This window comes from Cydia fagiglandana, chromosome Z, assembly GCF_963556715.1.
Source record: "Cydia fagiglandana chromosome Z, ilCydFagi1.1, whole genome shotgun sequence".
Lineage (NCBI taxonomy): Eukaryota > Metazoa > Arthropoda > Insecta > Lepidoptera > Tortricidae > Cydia > Cydia fagiglandana.
In genome coordinates, this window is record NC_085959.1 from 39,180,183 (window position 1) to 39,202,753 (window position 22,571).

At 38.0% G+C, this 22,571-nt stretch overlaps 2 protein-coding genes and 1 non-coding gene across 6 annotated transcripts; 1 reads left to right on the top strand and 2 right to left on the bottom strand.

The window, feature by feature from the left end:
* Nucleotides 1-1,090: 1,090 nt before the first annotated feature.
* Nucleotides 1,091-6,233, top strand: LOC134678906 (UDP-xylose and UDP-N-acetylglucosamine transporter-like). The gene is made up of 5 exons (XM_063537650.1): nucleotides 1,091-1,396; nucleotides 1,586-1,707; nucleotides 2,366-2,535; nucleotides 3,039-3,133; nucleotides 4,456-6,233. The coding sequence occupies exons 1-5, from the start codon at nucleotides 1,229-1,231 to the stop codon at nucleotides 4,807-4,809; spliced, it is 909 nt and encodes a 302-aa protein (XP_063393720.1). The 5' UTR covers nucleotides 1,091-1,228; the 3' UTR covers nucleotides 4,810-6,233.
* Nucleotides 6,037-22,007, bottom strand: LOC134678907 (RNA-binding protein 1-like). Of its 4 annotated transcripts, XM_063537651.1 has the most exons (6): nucleotides 21,889-22,007; nucleotides 21,576-21,784; nucleotides 14,586-14,648; nucleotides 12,067-12,213; nucleotides 11,274-11,329; nucleotides 6,037-6,314 (listed from the first exon to the last, which is right to left on the bottom strand). In XM_063537651.1, exons 2-5 carry the CDS (start codon nucleotides 21,782-21,784, stop codon nucleotides 11,317-11,319), a joined length of 432 nt encoding a protein of 143 aa, XP_063393721.1. In that variant the 5' UTR covers nucleotides 21,889-22,007; the 3' UTR covers nucleotides 6,037-6,314; nucleotides 11,274-11,316. The 4 variants fall into 4 exon arrangements, 3 of the variants coding, with proteins under 3 accessions (XP_063393721.1, XP_063393722.1, XP_063393723.1); XM_063537652.1 differs by lacking the exon at nucleotides 11,274-11,329; XR_010100262.1 differs by lacking the exons at nucleotides 6,037-6,314; nucleotides 11,274-11,329 and adding an exon at nucleotides 13,423-13,712 and having other exon boundaries at nucleotides 12,074-12,213.
* LOC134679514 (small nucleolar RNA SNORA53) lies at nucleotides 16,169-16,303 on the bottom strand. The gene has a single exon (XR_010100339.1). It is a non-coding gene; the product is annotated as a small nucleolar RNA SNORA53 (small nucleolar RNA).
* Nucleotides 22,008-22,571: the final 564 nt, after the last annotated feature.

Below are 22,571 nucleotides of genomic sequence, written 5' to 3' on the forward strand. Positions count from 1 at the left end.
AGGCACGATGGTTAAACAAATTTTGCCACCGAGTTAAACACAAAAAAATTCACCACGCCAATGCGACGAAAATACTAACTGTAAAATATCAAACCAAATCAAATCCAAATAAACGTTCTTAAATACTTAAGTACATAATACCGAAATTTACCGTCATGGCGTAAACGCATCGACCGAGCGCTCTTTGCAACTAATTAGTAAACAATAAAGTCATTTCTACCAGCCAACATAAGGAAATAATTCAAAATTGGCATCAGATTACTTTATTGCACCACATGTGGATAAAATACAACTTTTTCATCGGTTTTTGAACAATCAAGAGAGCCTTTAGCAGTTGGTGTCGTGGTGAAAACAAATTATCTTTAAGCTCGTTTGAACACGAAAAGCGGAACTGTTATAAAACAATTTTATAGATACTAGTTGTACCTGCGGACTCTGCTCGTAATTGTAGCCTTCATCAAAATCGATTCAGCAGTTATCTTTTGTACTTAAGTACAGCTTAAGCCCTTTCTAGATGAATATTAACATTTTTGACTTGTTTGTTTTATTTTATTTTGCTATGATATCAATTTGCGCTATAATTAAATCAAGTTAAATATTTTGTTCAAAGTACGAGATTACTAGCGACATCTAACGTCGAGTAGCGATTTTTTATTTGTAGAAAACTGTACTACCTGCGTCATCTATTGCTGAGTAGTAGTAGTAAACTTACCACGAATCACTATTTTTACTTTTTATCCTTGACAAAATACAACCAATTTCTGAACGAAGCGAGACTGTCACTTTTTGACATGCTGTCGTGGCTTTTGACGGCTGACGAGGCTGACGTACCCGCATTCTATTCACTAGTGTAGCGTTCCAATCTCACGAAATATTCGTACCTTCCATGCGAGAATTCTAAAATACAGTAATTTACATTGTCCCAAAAGGAGTCATTTCCATAAGACTAAATTACTAACAAGCGATAGTAACTTTAAAATGTTCACTGTGTTAAGTTTAGGGAATTACAATAACACACAATGTGTATGAAATGTAAAAATCGCTAATGCAAGAAAATATCCGAACGCCCCAAGCAAAACTCCTCAAAACTTTTAGAAAGTAATCTTATCATTTATCAAACAACAAAATTTGGAGCCGTTTTCTTATCTAGTCTTACATGTGGCTTCAAGCGGTAGCGCGAATCAAAATCATGAAATCTAAATAATCATAAATTAAAACATATTTAAAAATGTATATAAAGAACACGGTGACTAAAGTGTTCGTATCATGTTGCTCTAGTGCCTTTTTGATGGAAATTTTGATGACGAAATCACCGGAATGTGCAACTTTAATAACGTTTTTACAGGCTTTCTTCATATCTTTACAAGGTTTTGTATTCACCACGAAATTCGGCACGGTATGTTGTATAGTATTTACTTTGTAAACTATATGTTGATACAGTTGTTTAATTTATTATTATCTGTTTGTTTAGTAACAAAGTTAGCTGTTTATTCGGTGAACCATGGAATAAATTCACATAGCCTGCCAACACAATGGTCTGACATTATTTCTTGCGGTGCTAGAACCTAATAATTTTATTTTTCAGGTGAAACCCTCAATACCTATTAAGCAATACATCATTCTGGTGGTGTTATTTTTTATTACCAATGTAGCTAATAACTATGTGTACTCATTGCATGTACCATCTACCCTGCACATGATCATCAGGTGAGAATATGGTAATTTAGTTCTTTACCCTCCTAAGACTCCTGGTACAAAATTATGTACATATTCTACCATCTATTCTGAAATTTTATTGATTAACTAAAGTAGAGGTAGGCAACCTTTTAACCTCAGCAGCCAAGGGCCACATAGTAGTTAATGAAGTAGATGCAGGATGAACATTGGTAATTGTGTGACTTTATCAGACAATGTCGTTTGACAATATTACACACAGAATAGCCTGGGGGGCTTGCGGGCCGCAAGTGAGAGGTTCGGGCCGCCTGTTGCCGACTGCTGAACTAAAGGGTTTAAATTAAAAAAACAAAACAACTGTGTCTGGGTCTATGGAGGATAGGAGTTGATACCTGCTAAGTGCTAATCTGGTGATCACTATAATCCAGATACGTTAGGCGTGGATGCACTGCCTAATATAGTCAAGGATGTTGTCTTCCCAACTAATACTGATTTCTAAACGAAGTGTAAAAATGTGAGGTAGAAGAGCATACTTACAGATTTTTTACTACCATTTTATTTCCTCAAGCTTCAGTCATCACTAAAGGAAACCTCTGTAATCAGTTAACACATTCACTGCCAAGAACACGTGTGTTTATTCAACTGGAAACAGGGCGCCTGGCACCAAGTGTTAACGGTTGGTCTTTTTCAGATCAGCATCTTCACCCATCAGCATGTTAGTATCATGGTACATGTTGAATCGCACCCCAAAGCCGACTAGAGCTGTGGGCTCTGTCCTCATTAGTGCGGGAGTGGCGCTGGCGTTGTATGGCGGCGCCACTATAGAACAGGAGCGAGGCACTTTCGTGTATTGGTGCATCGGTAAGTTCAGATATATTATATCCATAACTCTAGAACAAATTTCATATCTGTCGAATATATAATTATAGCATTATATCAGAAATACATTTTTATACCATAATCTACAGTTTTCCTTGCCTTGCCTTTGGGCAACGGCATCCCCCAATCTTCTTTATGTCAAACATATGTAGGTACAAATAAATGCCCTTACCAGGATTTGAACTCGGACATCGAAAGCTGATTTACTAACGACAAGCCTAGGAAGCCGTCGTGTTGACGCATCTATTTTGCGTATACCAGGCGTGGCTCATTCCGCGATTTCGTCGCGTCGCTACAAGTACATGCGGCCTACACCAGTTTTGGTGTCTAGCAGTAGTAGTTGCCGCGCACCGCTACGGAACGGACGCCTGCTCGCGCTTGCGCCACCTTGCGGTCATATCTAACAAGTGAATCTTCTGTACCTACCTACTACTATGTATTATTTTATTTTGTGCCTACACTCAGAACAATGATAATTATTGCAGGTGTGGTGATATTGCTGGCTACGCTGGTGACAGGGGCGTTTACTGGCCTTCAGCAGGAAATGCTGTATGCCAAGCATGGAAAGCATCCTGAGGAGGTATTATACAGCACCATATAAAGGGTGTTTGGTACATCGTTTGCCAAATTAAAACGGCAGATAGGTTGAGTCATTTGCTATTTACTCATGCATAGAAAAAAAAATTGGCCATGGCTTTTTTTCTACTGCTCAAGTAAAAATTTTAAATTTACGAAAAATTGGCATAGAGCTGAAAACAAAAGAGCGCAAAATTAAAAAAATTCTAGGCCTGGGAAGATAGCAAATGAATCGACCTATCTGCCGTTTTAATTTGGCAAACGATGTACCAAGCACCCTGTATATCATCTTCATGTTGTTTTTAACAGACTTCAAAAAGGAGGTTCTCAATTTGGGATCTTTATATTCATTCAGGACGCTTAAACAACATAAAACTAAGGTATCGAGAACATGCCAACACTTTATAAAGTCACCGAAAAGGTTTCCCTACCTATAGCAGGCCTATGGAACTCTCCGCGCGAGCTCGGATTTATACCTACGAATCTGCTCCCGTTCACGGTAGAAAAGCAAGCCAGTTGGTTGCCACACGCGCTCACGTACGCACGTCACCGCGCGCAGCACTGTCAATTTTTACGATAGTTACAAGCTACGTAATAGGTACCTAATATTGAATTTCTTTAATTAAACATGTAATGTTTATTATGTATGACAAATGTATAGTTTTAGATATGTATCTATTTGAAATAGGTAGCAAATTTTTAATTTATTTTGGTAAATGTTTATTTTAACGACAGTAAGTTAACTTTATACCGGAAAGTGCCTACTCATTTATGCTCTGGTTAACTTATAATTAATTATCTGTATTCATGTGGTTTCTAATATTTTTCTTTATAGTGTAACATTAATCTCTATCTGGTTAAATTACACGAAGTTTTAAAAGTAATTCTCGCTGGGATTATTGCGCGGTTTATAAAAAGGCGTAAACACTGCGGTTACTGCAGGGACATATGACCTTTTAAAATGACTATTTCGCAAACACTAACGCATAATTGAAATATTAGGTATAATTTAAGATTTAGCTTTCCTTTTATTTCACTCGGCTGTTTAAGTAGGTATTTATTTATTATTTCTAAGCGTCAGCAACCCTAGCGTTGTGCCGGTGCGCGCGGTGCGGGGAGCGGCGCGTTGAAGGTCACTCCATTGTATTAATCCATGTGTAGGTATCAAAACGTTAGGTATTTGCGTTTTGTTTGAGAGATAAGTATCTGTTCGTAAGAACTATTATATAATCTGTGCCTATAGGCAGGTAAAAGTTAGTATGAAATTGCAACTAATAGGCCTTATTGCAGGTACTACCCAAAATAACATTTATATTTCCATTTCAGATGCTGTTCTACACGCACGCATTACCCCTCGTCATATTTCTATTCATCACCCCACACCTATACCATACAGCATTAACCCTGGACCTGGAAACCTGGTTTATCATAACCCTAAATATAATATCTCAATTTTTCTGCACTCACTCCGTCCACCAGCTAGCCACAAAGGAGTCTTCGGTCACAGTGACTTTTATATTAACTTTAAGAAAATTTGTCTCACTGATATTGTCTTCCATAGTATTTAAAAATAACGTGACGATTTTACACGTTGCGGGTACAGTGTTGGTTGCTGTCGGTACGTATGTGTATTTCGACTTTTTTGTGTGGAAGCAGAGGCCTGTTAAATATAAGGAATAGTTTAGATCAGGGGTTCCCTATATTTTTTAGTCCGCGCCCTGACGTCTATCCGAGGCCACGAGCCTGAGGCTATCCGAAACATATAAGTAACAGGATTGCCTCACGACGCGTCTCTTTACAGACCTCGGCGCTGAGGCTCAGTTTGGGAACCCCTGATTTAGATAATAAACTGAAATAAATGTCACATAGAATCTATGCGGAAAAAGAAGAGTCGTAGAATGTATTGGATCCCATACATTCCAGGATTTTCTTTTACCGCATAGACTCTTAGTGACCAAGAAAAACTGCTAGAGACCGGAATCGAACCGGCGTCTTAACAACGAGATTCTCAGATGTTATAATTGTTGCGCCTTTGTAAAATTTATATTATTTATTATAAAGTATTTCTATTTATGTAAAACCTACTTTAAACACAGATCTTTACTTAAATACTATACAGGGATTTAAAGATAAAATTAAGAGTATTTTTAGTATTATAAGTATTTTTTTATATGATGATTTTCTATATAATATTATATATTTTTAACAAGTTTTTTATTGCCTGGTTTCAGACCCCTGGGATTACAGGGATGAAGTATTACCTTGATATTGTTGTGAAAAAGTTTTTAATATTGTATTTATATTAATTCGTTTGTTACTCAATTACGATGTTGGTTAATGAGAATAAGTTGTAATATTAGAGATAAGATATATTCAAGCTAAGCTAAGCTAAGCCAAGTAGCGGCATCTCAAATAAAAATTAAATGCAAACATATACCTTACATTCTTTATCGGAAAATTCAATTTTCAAAGTCATTTGTTTTTGAGATGCCGCTATTCGGCTTAGGAGGGCAGTATTGTACGCTCGAAATGGGCAAAATTGTTGATACCTTTATATTTATTTTACCCATTTTTTGTCTATAAAATAATATCTTAAGAGCTGTTTCTATTACCATTGTCCACATTGATATTTGACAATTCGACATTTGTTAACCTTAATGATAAATATATGTATGTAAATAAACACACTGTCCTCCCTTTTCCGTCAGACGATAAAATTCATTTTTCATGTTGTGTACGCTACCAGTTCACTTCATGGTTATTTGTAAACATTCATATTTAATCTCTCTCTTTTATAACAAAACCAAAGTGTCACCAACACGACAAACCCATCGAAATGAATTGGTAGCATATACAGTCATATTCAGTTCAATTGGGAATTTTGTGATAATAAATAAAACATTCCACTATTACGCCTTATATTTATTGTGTCCTTAGCTAACCGAATTAAATGTAATACCGATTTTATACTTAGTCTTAAGATATCTTTAGTAAACTGATATACAATATTATGTGTAGATTTACAAATTGATCTTCAATTATGTCAAGTCACGAGGCAGAGAGTAATCGTCGCCGATCCGTGAAATAAAATTTATTGTACTACATACATGTCAAACACTCGCACATACGCATTCGTTCGCGTCACTATCTGTCCCTTTTACTCTGCCATATCCGCTGTTTAATATCTGCAGAAGAAAATAATAAAAATTAGAAACTATACATGGGAACACTAAAGTTAATGGCCACCCCACACCCAGCGCCTTAAGCGTCGGCGTCTAGTCAGCGCTATGAAAAATGGCGTCCGTGCCACAGAAGAAATAATAGTACTACCGTACAGAAAGGACACTTCCTACAAACCCGAAGTTTGACAGCGGTTCAGGGTCGAATCATGCTATCCCTTTCTAATATATGGCACTATCCCTTTCGGATATTAAGGGTTGTCAAAAATCAAGTGATTATCTTATCTGTGGTCGTGCACGCAAAAGGAAGTCAAGTGGTGCCAACCCTAATAATTGCTCGGAGCAATGCTGAGCCAAGTTCGACCGAAGTCAGGAGTGTCTCCCCACTGTCCCTGCGCAGTTGCGCCCACGTTGCGTTGAGCAGCAGCCATTGAGTTGTCTAGACACCGACGCTCGGGAAACGCTATAGTCCGGGAGCCGGCTGCATGAAACAAACCTCATCAAAAAATAGAATATACCTACCCTGTAGAGGTACCTGACATTTAGTAGCTTCCAACGCACTTGGTCGGCCTAGGCTTAACCTGGCAGATTTTGTACAAATGGCAAAAACGTTGGACAAAAATTCATCAAAAAAAACCTCATCGAAAAATAGAATGAAACTTGTATGGTAGGATACCTGACCTTGAGGACAGTAAAAAAAAAGTGGTCGGCCTCACCTTAGCCTGGCAGTTTTTGCAGTCCGACTAGATTTATTGGGTCACGTGAGAGCTACAATTTACCTCATCGAAAAATAGAATGAAACAAACGGATTATAATAGCTAAAATAAGCCTGTTGACGTATGTCTTGGTCGGCCTCACCTTAACCTGGCAGTTTTTGCAGTCCGACCAAATGTATAAAAAAAAAATCAAAATTTTTTTATCGAAAAATCGTATGAAACTTGTATGGTACGATAGCTGCCTTTGAGGACAGTAATAAAAAAGTGGTTGGCCAAATCCTGTGTTGGCAGGTTCCTGTGTCCGACCAATTTTGTGGTACCACGTGAGAGCTACAATTTACCTCATCGAAAAATAGAATGAAACAAACGGATTATAATACCTAAAATAAACCTGTTGACGTATGGCTTGGTCGGCCTCACCGTAGCCTGGCAGTTTTTGCAGTCCGACCAAATTTGTGATACCACGTGACAGCTAGAATAGGACCACACATTCTCTATTCCGGGTTCCGTCTATTTGGCATAACTTCCGTGACCCGAAACGCATCTGGCATAACCTATTTCGCAGGAATGTATTTCGACGAATGTTAAATTTGCAGAAAGCTTCAGTTTGTATAATATGCAATAGGCCGAATGTTTGCAAGTCCGAATCTTAAATAGACTACTATTATTTTGGCCGACTTTTGATACGAATAATTTTATTTTGCGTTTGTTTAAATGTCCGAAATGTGATTTGCATAATCTGTTTAGCATAATAGGATTTAGGCGAATATTTACATCGCAGAAAACGTATTTCGATTCTTTCTATTTGGTATAACTTGTATGATCTAAAACGCATCTGTCATAAGCTACATTTAGCAGAATGGCACATAGCATTAGCGCCTGCGCTTTGCTACGCAAGGGCGAAGGGGCTGCTATGCCCGTAGCGCCGGAGCAGATGCGGAGCCCAACAAAAAAACTGTTGCTAGAAAAGTGGGTTAGGTTAGGTTAGAACTGCGACCCCACGGAAACAATCTATTGCCAGAAAATTGGGTTAGGTTAAGTTAGATCTGCGACCCCACGAAAACAAACTGTTGCCAGAAAAGTGGGTTAGGTTAGGTTAGAACTGCAACCCCACGAAAACAAACTGTTGCCAGAAAAGTGGGTTAGGTTAGATTAGAACTGCGACCCCACGAAAACAAACTGTTGCCAGAAAAGTGGGTTAGGTTAGGTTAGAACTGCGACCCCACGAAAACCAACTGTTGCCAGAAAAGTGGGTTAGGTTAGGTTACAATTATGGCCAAAATTCTATTCTATTAAATTCTGAGTAGAATCGCACGTACATATAATAAATCGTTCCAAAACATTGACCCTTTCTTCTCCTCCAGACGTGTTTTCAAATCACAAATTGCAAAGCAACTTTCCTGGTAGTCACGCACTATCACACCCACTTACACCCACCCACCCACACACACACACACACACACACACACACACACACACACACACATACGAACACATAAATTCCAATAAATGCATACAAACTAATAGATTCGCTCGTTTATGTAGGTACTGTATGTATTTTTATTTTACTATTTTTTATTTATTGTTTACGCAAAATTAGAGCTATACCTACTATTTTAGGATTTTTTTTCCAGTTTACAGTTATTATTAATTTTTTCTCTTTTTCCTTGTACCTTAAAGACTTACAAATTAAGTTATATTTACGATTCTTGTACAGCACAAGTTACATGTCTACCCACAGATGATTTTTTATTATGTATAAATTACAGGAAGTTCTGTTATTGGCTATGCTATAAGTTCTCATGTTTTTTGTATATTATTTAATGTAAACGCTGTTGAACTTCTCAATAAATATAAATAAATAAAAATACACAAGATAACCTCACATATATTAAGTGATTATCTTATTGTTATTTCTTCGACTCGCAAAGGCGTTATGTGTCCTTCAAACCATTTGATCTTATACATTTCATCTCTTAATGTCCAGCCACAATGTGTTGCATCAAATTTGATGCAAGTGGATTCTGCCGCACACTGCCACATTGAATTTATGAAAGCCGCCCGTAACAAGCCATACGTCAACAGGGTTATTTTAGCTATTATAATCCGTTTGTTTCATTCTATTTTTCGATGTGGTAAATTGTAACTCTCACGTGGTACCACAAAATTGGTCGGAGACAGGAACCTGCCAACACAGGATTTGGCCGACCATTTTTTTTACTGTCCTCAAAGGCAGCTATCGTACCATACAAGTTTCATACGATTTTTCGATAAAAAAAAATTGATGATTTTTTTATAAATTTGGTCGGACTGCAAAAACTGCCAGGTTAAGGTGAGGCCGACCAAGACATACGTCAACAGGCTTATTTAAGCTATTATAATCCGTTTGTTTCATTCTATTTTTCGATGAGGTAAATTGTAGCTCTCACGTGGTACCACAAAATTGGTCGGACACAGGAACCTGCCAACACAGGATTTGGCCGACCATTTTTTTTTACTGTCCTCAAAGGCAGCTATCGTACCATACAAGTTTCATACGATTTTTCGATAAAAAATTTTTGAATTTTTTTTTATATATTTGGTCGGACCGCAAAAACTGCCAGGTTAAGGTGAGGCCGACCAAGACATACGTTAACAGGCTTATTTTAGCTATTATAATCCGTTTGTTTCATTCTATTTTTCGATGAGGTAAATTGTAGCTCTCACGTGGTACCACAAAATTGGTCGGACACAGGAACCTGCCAACACAGGATTTGGCCGACCACTTTTTTTTTACTGTCCTCAAAGGCAGCTATCGTACCATACAAGTTTCATACGATTTTTCGATAAAAAAATTTTGATGATTTTTTTATAAATCTGGTCGGACTGCAAAAACTGCCAGGTTAAGGTGAGGCCGACCAAGACATACGTCGACAGGCTTATTTAAGCTATTATAATCCGTTTGTTTCATTCTATTTTTCGATGAGGTAAATTGTAGCTCTCACGTGACCCAATAAATCTGGTCGGACTGCAAAAACTGCCAGGCTAAGGTGAGGCCGACCACTTTTTTTTTACTGTCCTCAAGGTCAGGTATCCTACCATACAAGTTTCATTCTATTTTTCGATGAGGTTTTCTTTGATGAATTTTTGTCCAACGTTTTTGCCATTTGTACAAAATCTGCCAGGTTAAGCCTAGGCCGACCAAGTGCGTTGGAATCTACTAAATGTCAGGTACCTCTACAGGGTAGGTATATTCTATTTTTTGATGAGGTTTGTTTCATGCAGCCGGCTCCCGGACTACTAGTGTGGAGTGGCTCTAACACTTCCTTGTGAAGAGAACCATCACCCCCAATGGAATATAGGCGTATTTTTGAGCTCTACTCCCACTACTGGTGTCTGCGCTAGTCTTTTTTGTATTTTCATGAAAAAACAAGGAAAAATAGTTATTATTTTATTGTGTGTGTAGAAGAACGGCTGCTTTTACAGTAATATTTATTTAAGCATAAATCATCAGCTCTATAACTTTATAAGGAGCCAATTAAAAAAAAAACAATGAATGCAAGAAACTCTTCTACCCCCAATTAAGTCGAATAATAATTTTAACTATAGTTCGTTTTTTTAGCATTAGAAAGAACTTGAAAGAAGGTAAGCGATCATGACATGTATTTTAATTGATAAACGCTTTGATAAAAATCAGTAACTGTTACTTATGAAAGCAGAAGAATATAAATGATCGTATTAGATTCATAATTGTTTATCTTATTTCTAATGCTAAAAACAACGAACTATAACATATCAATCTGTTTTATCTTTAATTAAAATATACAATATTCTTACAGAACACCTTAGTTCACGTGGTAGCCATGAATATAAAAACCGGGCAAGTGCGAGTCGGACTCGCGCACGAAGGGTTCCGTACCATAATGCAAAAAAAAAGCAAAATATAAAACGGTCACCCATCCAAGTACTGACCACTCCCGACTTTGCTTAACTTTGGTCAAAAATCACGTTTGTTGTATGGGAGCCCCATTTAAATCTTTATTCTGTTTTCAGTATTTGTTGTTATAGCGGCAACAGAAATACATCATCTGTGAAAATTTCAACTGTCTAGCTATCACGGTACGTGAGATACAGCCTGGTGACAGACAGACGGACGGACGGAGTCTTAGTAATAGGGTCCCGTTTTACCCTTTGGGTACGGAACCCTAAAAATCAGACTATTAAAAGTAGTGGGAACGAGTCATTTGAAAGCTGATTTTGAAGTACTCACATACGTAACGCCTATACAAGCATGCACATCTAGGCTCCAGATATCAGTCTACGTCCCTGTCGGATTTCATTAAAATCGGTTCAGTAGATCACTTGACAGTGACACCGAGAATTACACAAACTGCACACAAATGTTACACAAAACAAAAACTAAGGGTCGGTTGCACCAAACTGTTCGTATCGTTAAAGAGTTCCCTAATTATTTTTTTTATGTATGGAAAGTTTCATAGTAACGCGCCGGGGCGCGCCAGCTGACGTTGATCAGCCTGACAAATGTGGTTGGTGCATTGTTTGATTGCAGAAGAGTTGGTAAAGTCAGAAAAATACGTGCTTCGATTTTGATAAGATAACTCGTGTACAATCTCAAGCAATATGAGCGGCTGAGGTGCTCAAAAATATCTGAACAAGCACTCTAACATCTTGACAATGCGGGCGTGTTCAAATATCTGTGGACACCTTGGCCGCTCCGATATATTCGATGGCGCCTGTAGAAGGCTCTGTACGGCTGGACATTTTGCCGGTAATCGAAAGTTGGTGTTTGACCATCCAATTCAGCTGAGACTGTATTGTCGTAGAACTCGCAGATCCCGACTGGAAACTGCCTCAATTTTTATTGTGAATTTTGCAAATTTACTATTCTCTTCCAGGGGTTCCAATTGGAAACATCCTCATTAGGTGGGTTAGGCCGAGGCACGTCCACATAGACAGAGCTGCTTCACGCGGCAAATGCCTCGCCTGGCATTTTAGGATATTGAGCCCGCGGGGGCTGTGGAAGCCGGGCGTCTTATACACACCTGTTCTTGCTTTCCGACCGGCTGCGCCTGTCCCTCGAGCGCGAGCGACGCACGGACGGCGAGCGACGCCTCACGGACGGCGAGCGGCGTGGCGACGGCGAGCGGCCGCGCGAGTACGAACGCCGGCGGGGGCTGCGGCTGCGGGACCTATACGGAAATAGTGGTGAGCTGGAGCGAGTGGGCGAGTTGAGTGGCGTGAAGTCCGGTTATTAAGTCGATGTGTTGCTAGACTTAGTTTCTGAGCGGTCATTGATCTTTACGGAGAAAACGTGTTTATAAAATCAACACTTTAAAAGGAGGTGCAGTGTGACGTTATTGATTGCGTTCTCATACTAACTTTATAGTGAATGTTGACTCGTACAAACAGTAGCTGAAATGACTGGTTAGTACATTATCCAGATTATCCTATTCTGAATTTGGACAAAAGTACTTTCGGTATCTTTTATATCACTAATAATTTAATGTTCAAGGTGCCTATCTCATTTCATTTAGTTTCGTGTTTAGGTTTCAGACTCCCTTACTTTAGTAAACTGTGGAGCCACTTAATGATGCTGGATTTATACTTAATTGCATATGCTATCACATTTAGTTTTTTGTAATTTAGAAGTAAAAAGTCAATTTTTATAAAATGCTTACCAATTCATTCTAAAAACCTAAAAAATATTTAAATGTCAATGTGAGGTGAGGAATCTTGACAAAATTCAAAATGTTACAAGGGTTTGACATTTACCAAACATCACACCACTCACTTCTGCGGAAACACCAAAACTATTGGAATCAGGGTTTAAATTTACCAGCTTATTCTATGTTGAGCCCTATGACAAAAGTTAATCCTACACTCGGCTAGTGCTAAGGTAAGGTAAGATCACAGACGGCTGACAGAGTAACAGCATCAAACCAGATTGCACTACTACATACCCGCAGGCATTTACATGGCGACCCGGCCACATATAAAAGTAGCACGTGCATGTAGCAGTGGAATCTCTGGGTACAGTCAGCATCGAATAGGTAGTGACGGCCAAATATATCGTAACACACCTTTGTTACCATAGAAATAAGGATGTTTCAATATATTTTGGCTGAAGAGTGAGGTATTTTGGCGGTTCCGTGGGAATCTTCCGAATCCTACATTAAAACATGAGAAGCAGCAAAAAAACTGTTGTATCGTCAAAATGATTTTGAGCTTTTAAGATCATAATTATTATATGTATGTTAGCCTGTATCTATATACCTTTGTTTTTTTTTTTTTATATATATATTTTTGCCGTCACAATCTATTCGATGTTGACTGCACGCTCAGACGTTGTTGCTCTGTCAACAAAGCCATCCCTGAAGGTAGTATAGGATAAAAAGTACCGAATATGGTGAGCTGTCGCTGGTGCTGGAAACGGGGGCAAGTTTCCGTTGACCGAGGTAATACGAGAGCTATGGAAAGCTCCGCTGGTGTGCAGTAGAAGCGATTAGGTTCCTACACTGTGTGGCTCATAGAATATTAGGAGGGTAGAGGTCAGGTGAAGGCCGTGGGAGGGTCGTTGACTGCGGCGCGTAGCTGGCCGTCGAGAGCAGCCTTGCATGTAATTAACGAGCCGTAGTGGAGAGATGTGGTGAGATCGTTGGTGTGTTGGTTGGTGGTTGATAAAATGGACCTGCAATAGTTCCAACACCAACCTCTTTTAATCACACTTGTAAAGTTACTTAACTACAAGGTTTTTAAAAGCATTTTTGTTAAAGTGAACGGGCTGATGGTCCAATGTTATACACTTTTGGTTTTTCTTTTTTTTTTAATCAAAGTTATCCAACTTTTTATGATGGTTTTCGAGCGTCTATTTCGTTAACTATTGTCAATGTCTTATGACAACTTGCTATACATTTCTGAGCTGACAAACATTCTTAAGACACTTCATACCACTGCTGTTTGTCGACCTAGAAATGTCAGCTGACAATTGAGAAATTAGTGAAATAGAAACCCAATATGAATGGAAAACTATATGTATAGATTAAATTCACATATTTTATAGATTAAAGCCTACTGTTGTAGGCACAATAACCGAACAATATGATTTTTAGCTCACAACTGCAGTATGATTATTAATACCAAACTTCAGTTGCAGTCAAGTGATACCATCAATAATACATACGCATACATAATATCAATTGGACCACCAGTAAGGTAAGTACTTCCACTAACAAATTTTCAAAACACTTGAAAACAGTTAAATGAAAGGGCCCACCCTCGTTCACTATGTGCAAAGTTTCTAATTATAATTAAGTTCCAAGTGTCATTTGGTTCAAATGCTGCCGACACTGATTAAATTTTGAATAAATCATGTGCCAATAACGGTTCGGTCACACGGATGCGGATCCGCGCGCCACGGCAGTGTGCAAACGGGACAGCGCTATGTTCATTGCGATGTCCCGCTCACATAGCGGATCCACGCTCGTGTGATCGAAGCATAACTGTGAAGGTCAGCGGGATAGCTTGAAGAGCTTGGTTTGAATAGCAAAAATGTGTCAAATACCTTCTGTCACGTCGGGTGCGTCCGTTGGACATCTCCACGCGGATTCTGGTGCCGCAGCAGCGCCTGGTGACAAATAATAATAATTTAATTAATAAATGTGACGGACCAGTCTATACCTATCATATTTGTAGGCTATTTAAATATAAGTTTTTGGCAATAATTTCATTTATAGTCAGCGATACTTTACTTTACTTTTCTTACGACAGACAACTACTACTCATCGAGACAATTCTAAAAACCCCTAACACAATTAGGTTGCGTTGTTTCATCACAGAGGGGCTGTCCATAAATTACGTCATCGATTTTTGAGAATTTTGACCCCCCCCCCTATAATCATCTAAAAATCATGCTTCAAATGACCCCATTTCCTCTTACTTCATGCTACCGTCATCCGATGTCCGGACCCCCCACCCCCTAATTTGAAATGACGTAATTTATGAATAGCCCCAGAGTTCCTATGGCCACCTCCTGTCTCCATCATCAGATCAGCTCGATGGTACCATAACATTGCACTGTCATCTGATTTATACATGCATGCAAAATTACAGCTCAATTAGAATAATAAAAGCTTGTATAAATATAGGATATATTCACCCCCTTTAATGAGTCAATTTAATAATAAATTTAATACATTCGCTGGCTAAGGCCCACTTGCACCATTCCACTAATCCGGGGTTAGCCGGTTAAACCTAAAGTTACCATGGTTACCAGTACAATTTGAAACTGGGTTGGCGGTTTAACTGCTCAACCTCGGGTTAACAAGATGGTGCAAGTGGGTCTAAGTAATAAATAAGCCATGTGCAAACTAAATGTAAGACAAATGGTTGGGTCAAACAGAATAATCTCTCTTCTGTGGACAAATAAAAGTGAAGGTCCCTGGTGCATATATCATTTAAGTTGAAAATACAGACAAGTTTTTCTGTGTAAGTAGATCCCTACTAATATTATAAATGTGAAAGTAACTCTGTTACCTCTTTATGCTTAAATCACTGAACTGATATAGATGAAATTTGGTATGGAGTATGGAGATAGTTTGAAACTCAAGCTAGTGTTCATCAATCATCATCATCAATTCATCATCATCCCACTAAGATGAAGTCGCGGGCAGAAGCTATTCTAAGAATCTTTAGATATTTATAAAAAAGTAAACAAACAATTGGACTGCGTTATGGAATAACGAACTAGGTAGTTCGTTATAACGAACTAAGTAGTTCGTTATTTCATAACGCAGTCCAATTTGTCACATTTTCGGGTAGTTATAACATTTATTGGCTAACCAACCAAATAGAAAACCGCCTGGATCTGTCACTGAACAACCTGACTTTAACACTTTCGCAACCGGGCAAAAAACGGTGCACTACCCCAGAAACCGGTTGTCTATAGCTGCATACAAAACAACCCGCTGGGCGTGCCTACCAGGCGGGTTGTCGGTAGTCAAAGTGTTAATCTACATCATTTGATCATGTAATTGATGTAATGCTTTCATCGGCCCTCAACTGCCCTAAGGAGCCATTTGAGGGTAGATTTTGTTTACTTTTATTTAAATACCTAAAGATACAGAGTATATTATGCAGATATAATAAATGTTCCCCAATTCAAGACAAGTGCCGCACCTTGAGTACAACACATGTCAGTCTTAATTTGGAGGTATCGTAATGTAGCACACTTATGACTCAAGCATTTCATATTGAAAATGAAATGGATCTAAGGAGCGTGCAAAATTCAAGAGTTTAACCTTTTAACCACTGTAGACTGGTATAAGACTTACAATACCTATCTCATTTCGCCACAGTTTGATAAGACAAAGCATGGTGTAAATGTGTACCGGATGAGAAATCCTAAGTGGTTAAAATAATAATCACCTGCTATATGGTATAGTATCAAATATAGAAAATTGTGCCAGCTAAACATACATTACACTTTAACTCCAATTGTTTATACATGAAAATAGTTTAGAAATCATTGTTTATTCATAAATTCATTATATTCCACTAGCCATTATTAATTCATTGTAGCCACTGGCCACATATAGCACTAAATGGAGACGACTGGAAGTGGGGAGAGGCGTTTGCCTAACAGTGGGATACAGTGAGCTCTGAATAATAATATCATTGTATTCATTAAAAAAAAATTCAATCGGCCCACTTAATTAAGGCCCACTTGCACCATTCCACTAACCCGGGCTTAATCGGTTAAACTGTTAACACAGTGTCAAATTGTACTGGTAACCATTGTAACTCCATGGTTCAACCGGTTAACCGCGGGTTAGTGAATGGTGCAAGTGGCCCTAAGACTTTCATTTCATATCAAATAGTAGGGTAGAAGGGGAAGGAACAGCCTCCCCATACAACCATTTCCAGTCGCCGTTACGACGCGGTGTAGACACATCTTGTGTCGACACCGTCTGTTTCGGTCACAATTCCAGTCGCAGAGTCGTCGCCGTGTCGACACAGTTACCAGAAATGGGGAAGGGTCGACACATGACACAAAGTGACATAAAGTGTGGTCGCCGTGTGCACACATTGTTTCGGGTTTGCGACTACTTTATGCCAAAATCATTCGTTCATTCGTTCATTTTGTTCCTGTCAAATGGAAAAATACTTAAATAAAAATAAGTGACATTAATACGCCATCCCTAAAACGGATTACAAGACGTAATTATATATTGTTTGCATTTATATTACAATAGGACTTAAATTATTATGGGGAATTAAACTGCTCGAGTGATTTGATAAACTAAGTGTAATATAATCAACGCGCCACCACATTGTTTTAGTTTAGCCGGAAATGAAATTGTTTACTTCTCAGTGCCTGTGTTCATAAATATATTATTTGATGCATTTTTAGTACTTCGATGCGTATACTATACTTAAATAACAGATACAGAACAGATACAGAGACAGAACTTAAATAACAGTTGACATACTACAAAACTTGTTAATTATGATGTATAAATATGGTTTAAGGCTGAGAAATATTGCAATCACAAAGTAGTCGCAAATGTTTCGACTTTGTGTCGACTCTGTGTAGACACATGACACGCGCTGTCAAAAGTAATAACAAAGTTACTGGATTTGCAAAATGGCTCCTTGTGTTCATTTGTTTTCAGATATTCTCAAAGTGTAAAAATGCCGTGGTCAGAGATGGGACTAATAGATTAACTGTTTATTCGACTAATTAATGGAATAAAAAAAGGTTATCCTCAAATTTTAATCGCGATTAGTTTAGTCGACCTAACATAGATTGAAATTGAATTAATCTGAATATTAATCGAATAAATTATCGATTAAATCTCGATTGAAAGTTGACAGGGGGACATTTTTGTACGTAAATGGAATAGGATTTGCATGTAAATATTTCCCACCTTTTCGGGGCGGGGACAAATTTTGGATGTATTCCCATTTATTCCCGCAGGGAACAGATGGAATAGGATTTGAAAGTAAATATTTCCCATTTTTTCCCACCTTATCGGGGTGGGGACAAATGGGTACACACAATTTTCGGATGTAATCCCATTTATCCCCGCAAGGAACAGATGGAATAGGATTTGCATGTAAATATTTCCCATTTTTTCCCCCCTTATCGGAGTGGGGACCAACAATGGGATCACACAATTTTTATATGTAATCCCGTTTATCTCCGCAGGGAAAAGATGGAATAGGATTTGCATGTAAATGTTTCCCATTTTTTCCCACCTTATCGGGGTGGGGACAAATGGGATCACACAATTTTTAGATGTAATCCCATTTATCCCCGCAGGGAAAAGATGGAATAGTATTTGCATGTAAATATTTCCCATTTTTTCCCACCTTTTCGGGGTGGGGACAAATGGGAACACACAATTTTCAGATGTACTCCCTGGCGTGACAATGTGACGTAACGTGACAGGTGCGACATTTCGACAAGCCTCATTGTTGCTGACGTCACAGGCATCCATGGGCTACGGTTATCGCTTACCATCGGGCGGGCCGTATTCCTGTTTGTCACCATCATTGTATTATTTTTAAAAACTTTATTATATCGGCAAAAACAGATATTACTTTTGCGATGTTTATGATGATAATGATGAAAATTGTCACAAGATTTCAAAGAACTTTCGGTAATTCTTGAGTTCTGTGTCGGAATTTTTGTCGTATTTCTTGTGACAAATGTCATTAGCTTCGCAAAATAAGTACTTATTAACTGGCGATATAGTGGAGTTTTTTTTTAACTAACATGATGGTGGCAAACAACCACACCGCCCGTCTGATGGTAAGCCATTACCGTAGCCCATGGAGGCCTGTGACGTCAATTACAATGATGTAGACAATTGTTGGACCTGTCACGTCCTAAAACCTATAAAACGATATTCATGACGACTTTTATGACAAAATGCGTAGCCGCCATCTTGGATTATAAAATGGTCATCATTTTCGAATTATGCACTCCCTAAAACCTATAAATCACATTCGTGACGACGCAAGTTATCTTTATTTTCAGATCTAACCAATTGCTACAGAATACAAAGGACAAAAAAAGAAGCAAGGAGGTAATGAAACAAGCAAAAATACTGATGATTCCTCGACGCAATTGGATGATTCTTAAATTGTGTCCAGATTTTCTTGTCATAAAAGTTTTTATTTTTCACATATAACTCACAAAAGCCCCGTGACATTTCAACCTTGTAATTTTTTTAATGTTTTTGTTTATATATGCGTGTCTCACTAGAATAATATAATCAAGGTATGTTTATGTTTGATGATTGAAATAGTAACTCTAAAAATTATATTTGTGTCTTATATTCCTGCCGAAGACTTTTATTTTTCCTTTTCCTTCTACACAAGTTAGGCCAAGTAATAAGAATTTAGGGCTCTCAATTTTATTTTGACTTCTACATCAGTAAAGCTACGAGGCCATGTTTGGTATCGTTTTCGTATAAATTCACAGTACCAAATTTAGTTATGGTATCACATTGACACCATTCCGAAGTAAAAACATATAAACTTATTAAAATACTTTCTTTTAAACTCCTCTTCACGCTTAAACTGCTGAACAGTTTTAATTTAAAGGTACACATATATTTTGAGTCCCGAGACAGGACATAAGTAATAAGTTACCTCAAAAATCATCCTTTAAAGGTGTGAAATGTGGTGCAGGGGGGAATTCAGAATTGAATTCTTGAAGTTAATACTTACTGTTTAAGTTTAGGTTTGAAGTCATGTTTTTTATAATTTTCAACTAAATCAAAGATGTAGAATTGTAGACCATCCCAAATTTCATATAAATCGGTTCAGCGGTTATTGATTTTCCGTACAAATTTTCACACCACTTTTCACACCTTCAAAAGATGATTTTGGTTATAAGATCTATCCTATGTCCTGTTCCGGGACGCAAACTATTTCTATACCAAATTTCAACGAAATCGGTTCAGCGGTTAAGCGTCAAGAGGAGTTTAAAAATACCGGCCAAGTGCGAGCCGGACTCGCGTATTAAGGGTTCCGTACATTAAGTCCGCCTCGCGCTTTGCTGCACATGTCTAATAGGTTTTCCTGTCATCTTAATAATCGTGATAGGTAAAGGACTACTTTGTGTATTTTTTTCAAAATTAAGACCTAGTAGTTTCGGAGATAAAGGGGGGGGGGGGCAATGGTCATTTTTTGGGTATAAAATCAATTTGTTTACGTTACATGTCCGTCTTTGGGTCCCTAATTTACATATATGTACCAAATTTCAACTTAATTGGTCCAGTAGTTTCCGAGAAAATAGGCTGTGACAGACGGACAGACATACAGACGCACGAGTGATCCTATAAGGGTTCAATTTTTCCTTTTTGAGGTACGGAACCCTAAAAAAATTGTTTTTAAATTTTGTGGAACACGGCCTAGCACCTTCACTGATGTAGAAATCAAGATAAAATTGAGAGACCTAAATAAAGTTTCAAGAGCGGATATCTCAAAAACTATTCAATATATGGAAAAAATTGACTAAATAAACTTGTAAAAAATTAAATTAACTTTCATTTTGTATAAGTGGCCATGTCGCTACGATGCATAGTTTCCGAGATATAATCGAAAAACCGGAAAATGGGACCTTCAAAGCCCCCTCTCTCCCCCCCGCTCAAAGGCTACGGCCGAGGACTTTTGATATGTTCACCTCCTAACTTGTCCAAACCAAGTTAAGGAGTCAAAAATTGTGTTCCGAGCATTTCCCTCTACAACTTTATTGAGCATTCGTTGCCTGACCTAGTAGCGTATTGCATTTCTTTAAAAACTTTTCTGTAAAAGGTTGACGGGTGTTGGACGTTTATATGGTTTTGGTCGATTTTTATCATTCGCATCGTCCATGATGACTTACTAGAATTACTTACGAGCACACGAGACACTAATAGTAGTTTGACAAACCTTGGTTTTCAAGAGGTATTTTATATTGACATTTGCTGTCACAAATTTGCTGTCAGATTTAGTCGCAAACCGCACGCAAAGTGCACACAAATGTGTCGACACCTCGTTACGGAAAAGTGTAGACACGGCGACGACACTTTGTTTCGAAACAATTCTAGACACATTGTGTGGACTCTGTTACGACACATCTGACATTTAGTTACCACTTTGATGATTCTGCGACTGGAATGGTTATATGGGGTCTTACTATAAAATGGCCTAGGTACCTACGCCACGAGACTACTGATAAAAGATACAAAATAGGTATATATCGAAATCGCAAAGCTTATGTTAACAATAAATTATGACCTTTCGTCAGCATAGATCTAAGAAACCCAAAAACAACGCGATACTCATACGCCACGCAAACATCAAAATTACATGTTTGATAAGTAGGTCTCGAACAAATTCAAGATGGCGGGCGGATCACACCATAGCGTTCACCATCCATTTCACTCTTTCACACATTAATCGATAGCCGACAGAGCGAAACGGAAAATCATGAATAAGTTAGCTCAAAATCGATCGCGGAAGAAAGGACGCCTGAATAATTAAATAAAATAGTACTTACGTCCCATCGAGACCTCGCACTGAATCCTCGGCGTCCCGCGGGTCTTCAAACTCCACGAACGCAAAACCCGGAGGATTGCGCGCCACCCACACGTTTCTTATGCTCCCGTATTTGGAAAACACCTTCTCTATCTCATATTTCGATGCATTTGTACCCAAATTGCCCACATAAACTTTGCAAGACAGGTCCCATTCCCGGTAGCGCGACATCTGTAAAAGGATATTAGTTAAAATAATATCCACCCGGAATTGACCGACGCCATTTTAATATAATTATAACGACACACAAATCTTTATTCGTGGGATAATCATACCTTGTATACTTAAATAAGGTCGACACTTATCAAATTGATAATCAAAAGTAATTATTTAGGACGTAAAAGCAAAGGCAAAACGCTTTACTACGCACAACCCGCTGTCCGAACGCCTACAATGCGAATGAATGAAAAATTTAATTGTGCTTCTGAATGAATGGAACGAATGAATGAGTGAAGGAAAATCAATGAATCATTTATCAATCGGTCATTGCTAGCTAGTGATGTAAAAATTTGAATGGTTCTAGAATTGGTACGTACCGTAAATCATTGAGTCTTTGTAAAGCTAGAATATTTGTTTGCGTTTACGAAAAATGGGCAAATGTGATAGGAAATAGATGATAAAATACCTACAGTTGAGAAGAAATTACAATTTTGTGCAAAATATTTCAATTAAAACTGTACTTTATTTACCTCGGCTATAGTTCGTTTTTTTTAGCATTAGAAATTAGGTAAACAATCTTGATGTGTCTTTTAATTGAAAAAGACATTTTATAAATAAGTTACGACAAATAAGTAACAATTATGAATCTAATACGATCATTTATATTCTTCTGCTTTCATAAGTAATAGTTTTTGAATTTTAAAAAGCGTTTTTCAATTAAAAGACATGTCAAGATCGCTTACCTTCTTGCAAGTTCTTTCTAATGCTAAAAAAAACGAACTATAGTAGCTGTCATCTG

What these genes read in the sequence shown, in the direction of transcription:
- LOC134678906 (XM_063537650.1), top strand. Translation starts at nt 1,229, where the DNA reads ATGTATATAAAGAACACGGTGACTAAAGTGTTCGTATCATGTTGCTCT. An exon ending in TTTCGTGTATTGGTGCATCG is followed by an intron (nt 2,536 to 3,038) that starts GTAAGTTCAGAT and finishes TAATTATTGCAG; the next exon opens with GTGTGGTGATATTGCTGGCT. An exon ending in ATGGAAAGCATCCTGAGGAG is followed by an intron (nt 3,134 to 4,455) that starts GTATTATACAGC and finishes TTTCCATTTCAG; the next exon opens with ATGCTGTTCTACACGCACGC.
- LOC134678907 (XM_063537651.1), bottom strand. Translation starts at nt 21,784, where the DNA reads ATGTCGCGCTACCGGGAATGGGACCTGTCTTGCAAAGTTTATGTGGGC. An exon ending in GTGCGAGGTCTCGATGGGAC is followed by an intron (nt 14,649 to 21,575) that starts GTAAGTACTATT and finishes ATTTGTCACCAG; the next exon opens with GCGCTGCTGCGGCACCAGAA. An exon ending in CGCACCCGACGTGACAGAAG is followed by an intron (nt 12,214 to 14,585) that starts GTATTTGACACA and finishes ATTTCCGTATAG; the next exon opens with GTCCCGCAGCCGCAGCCCCC.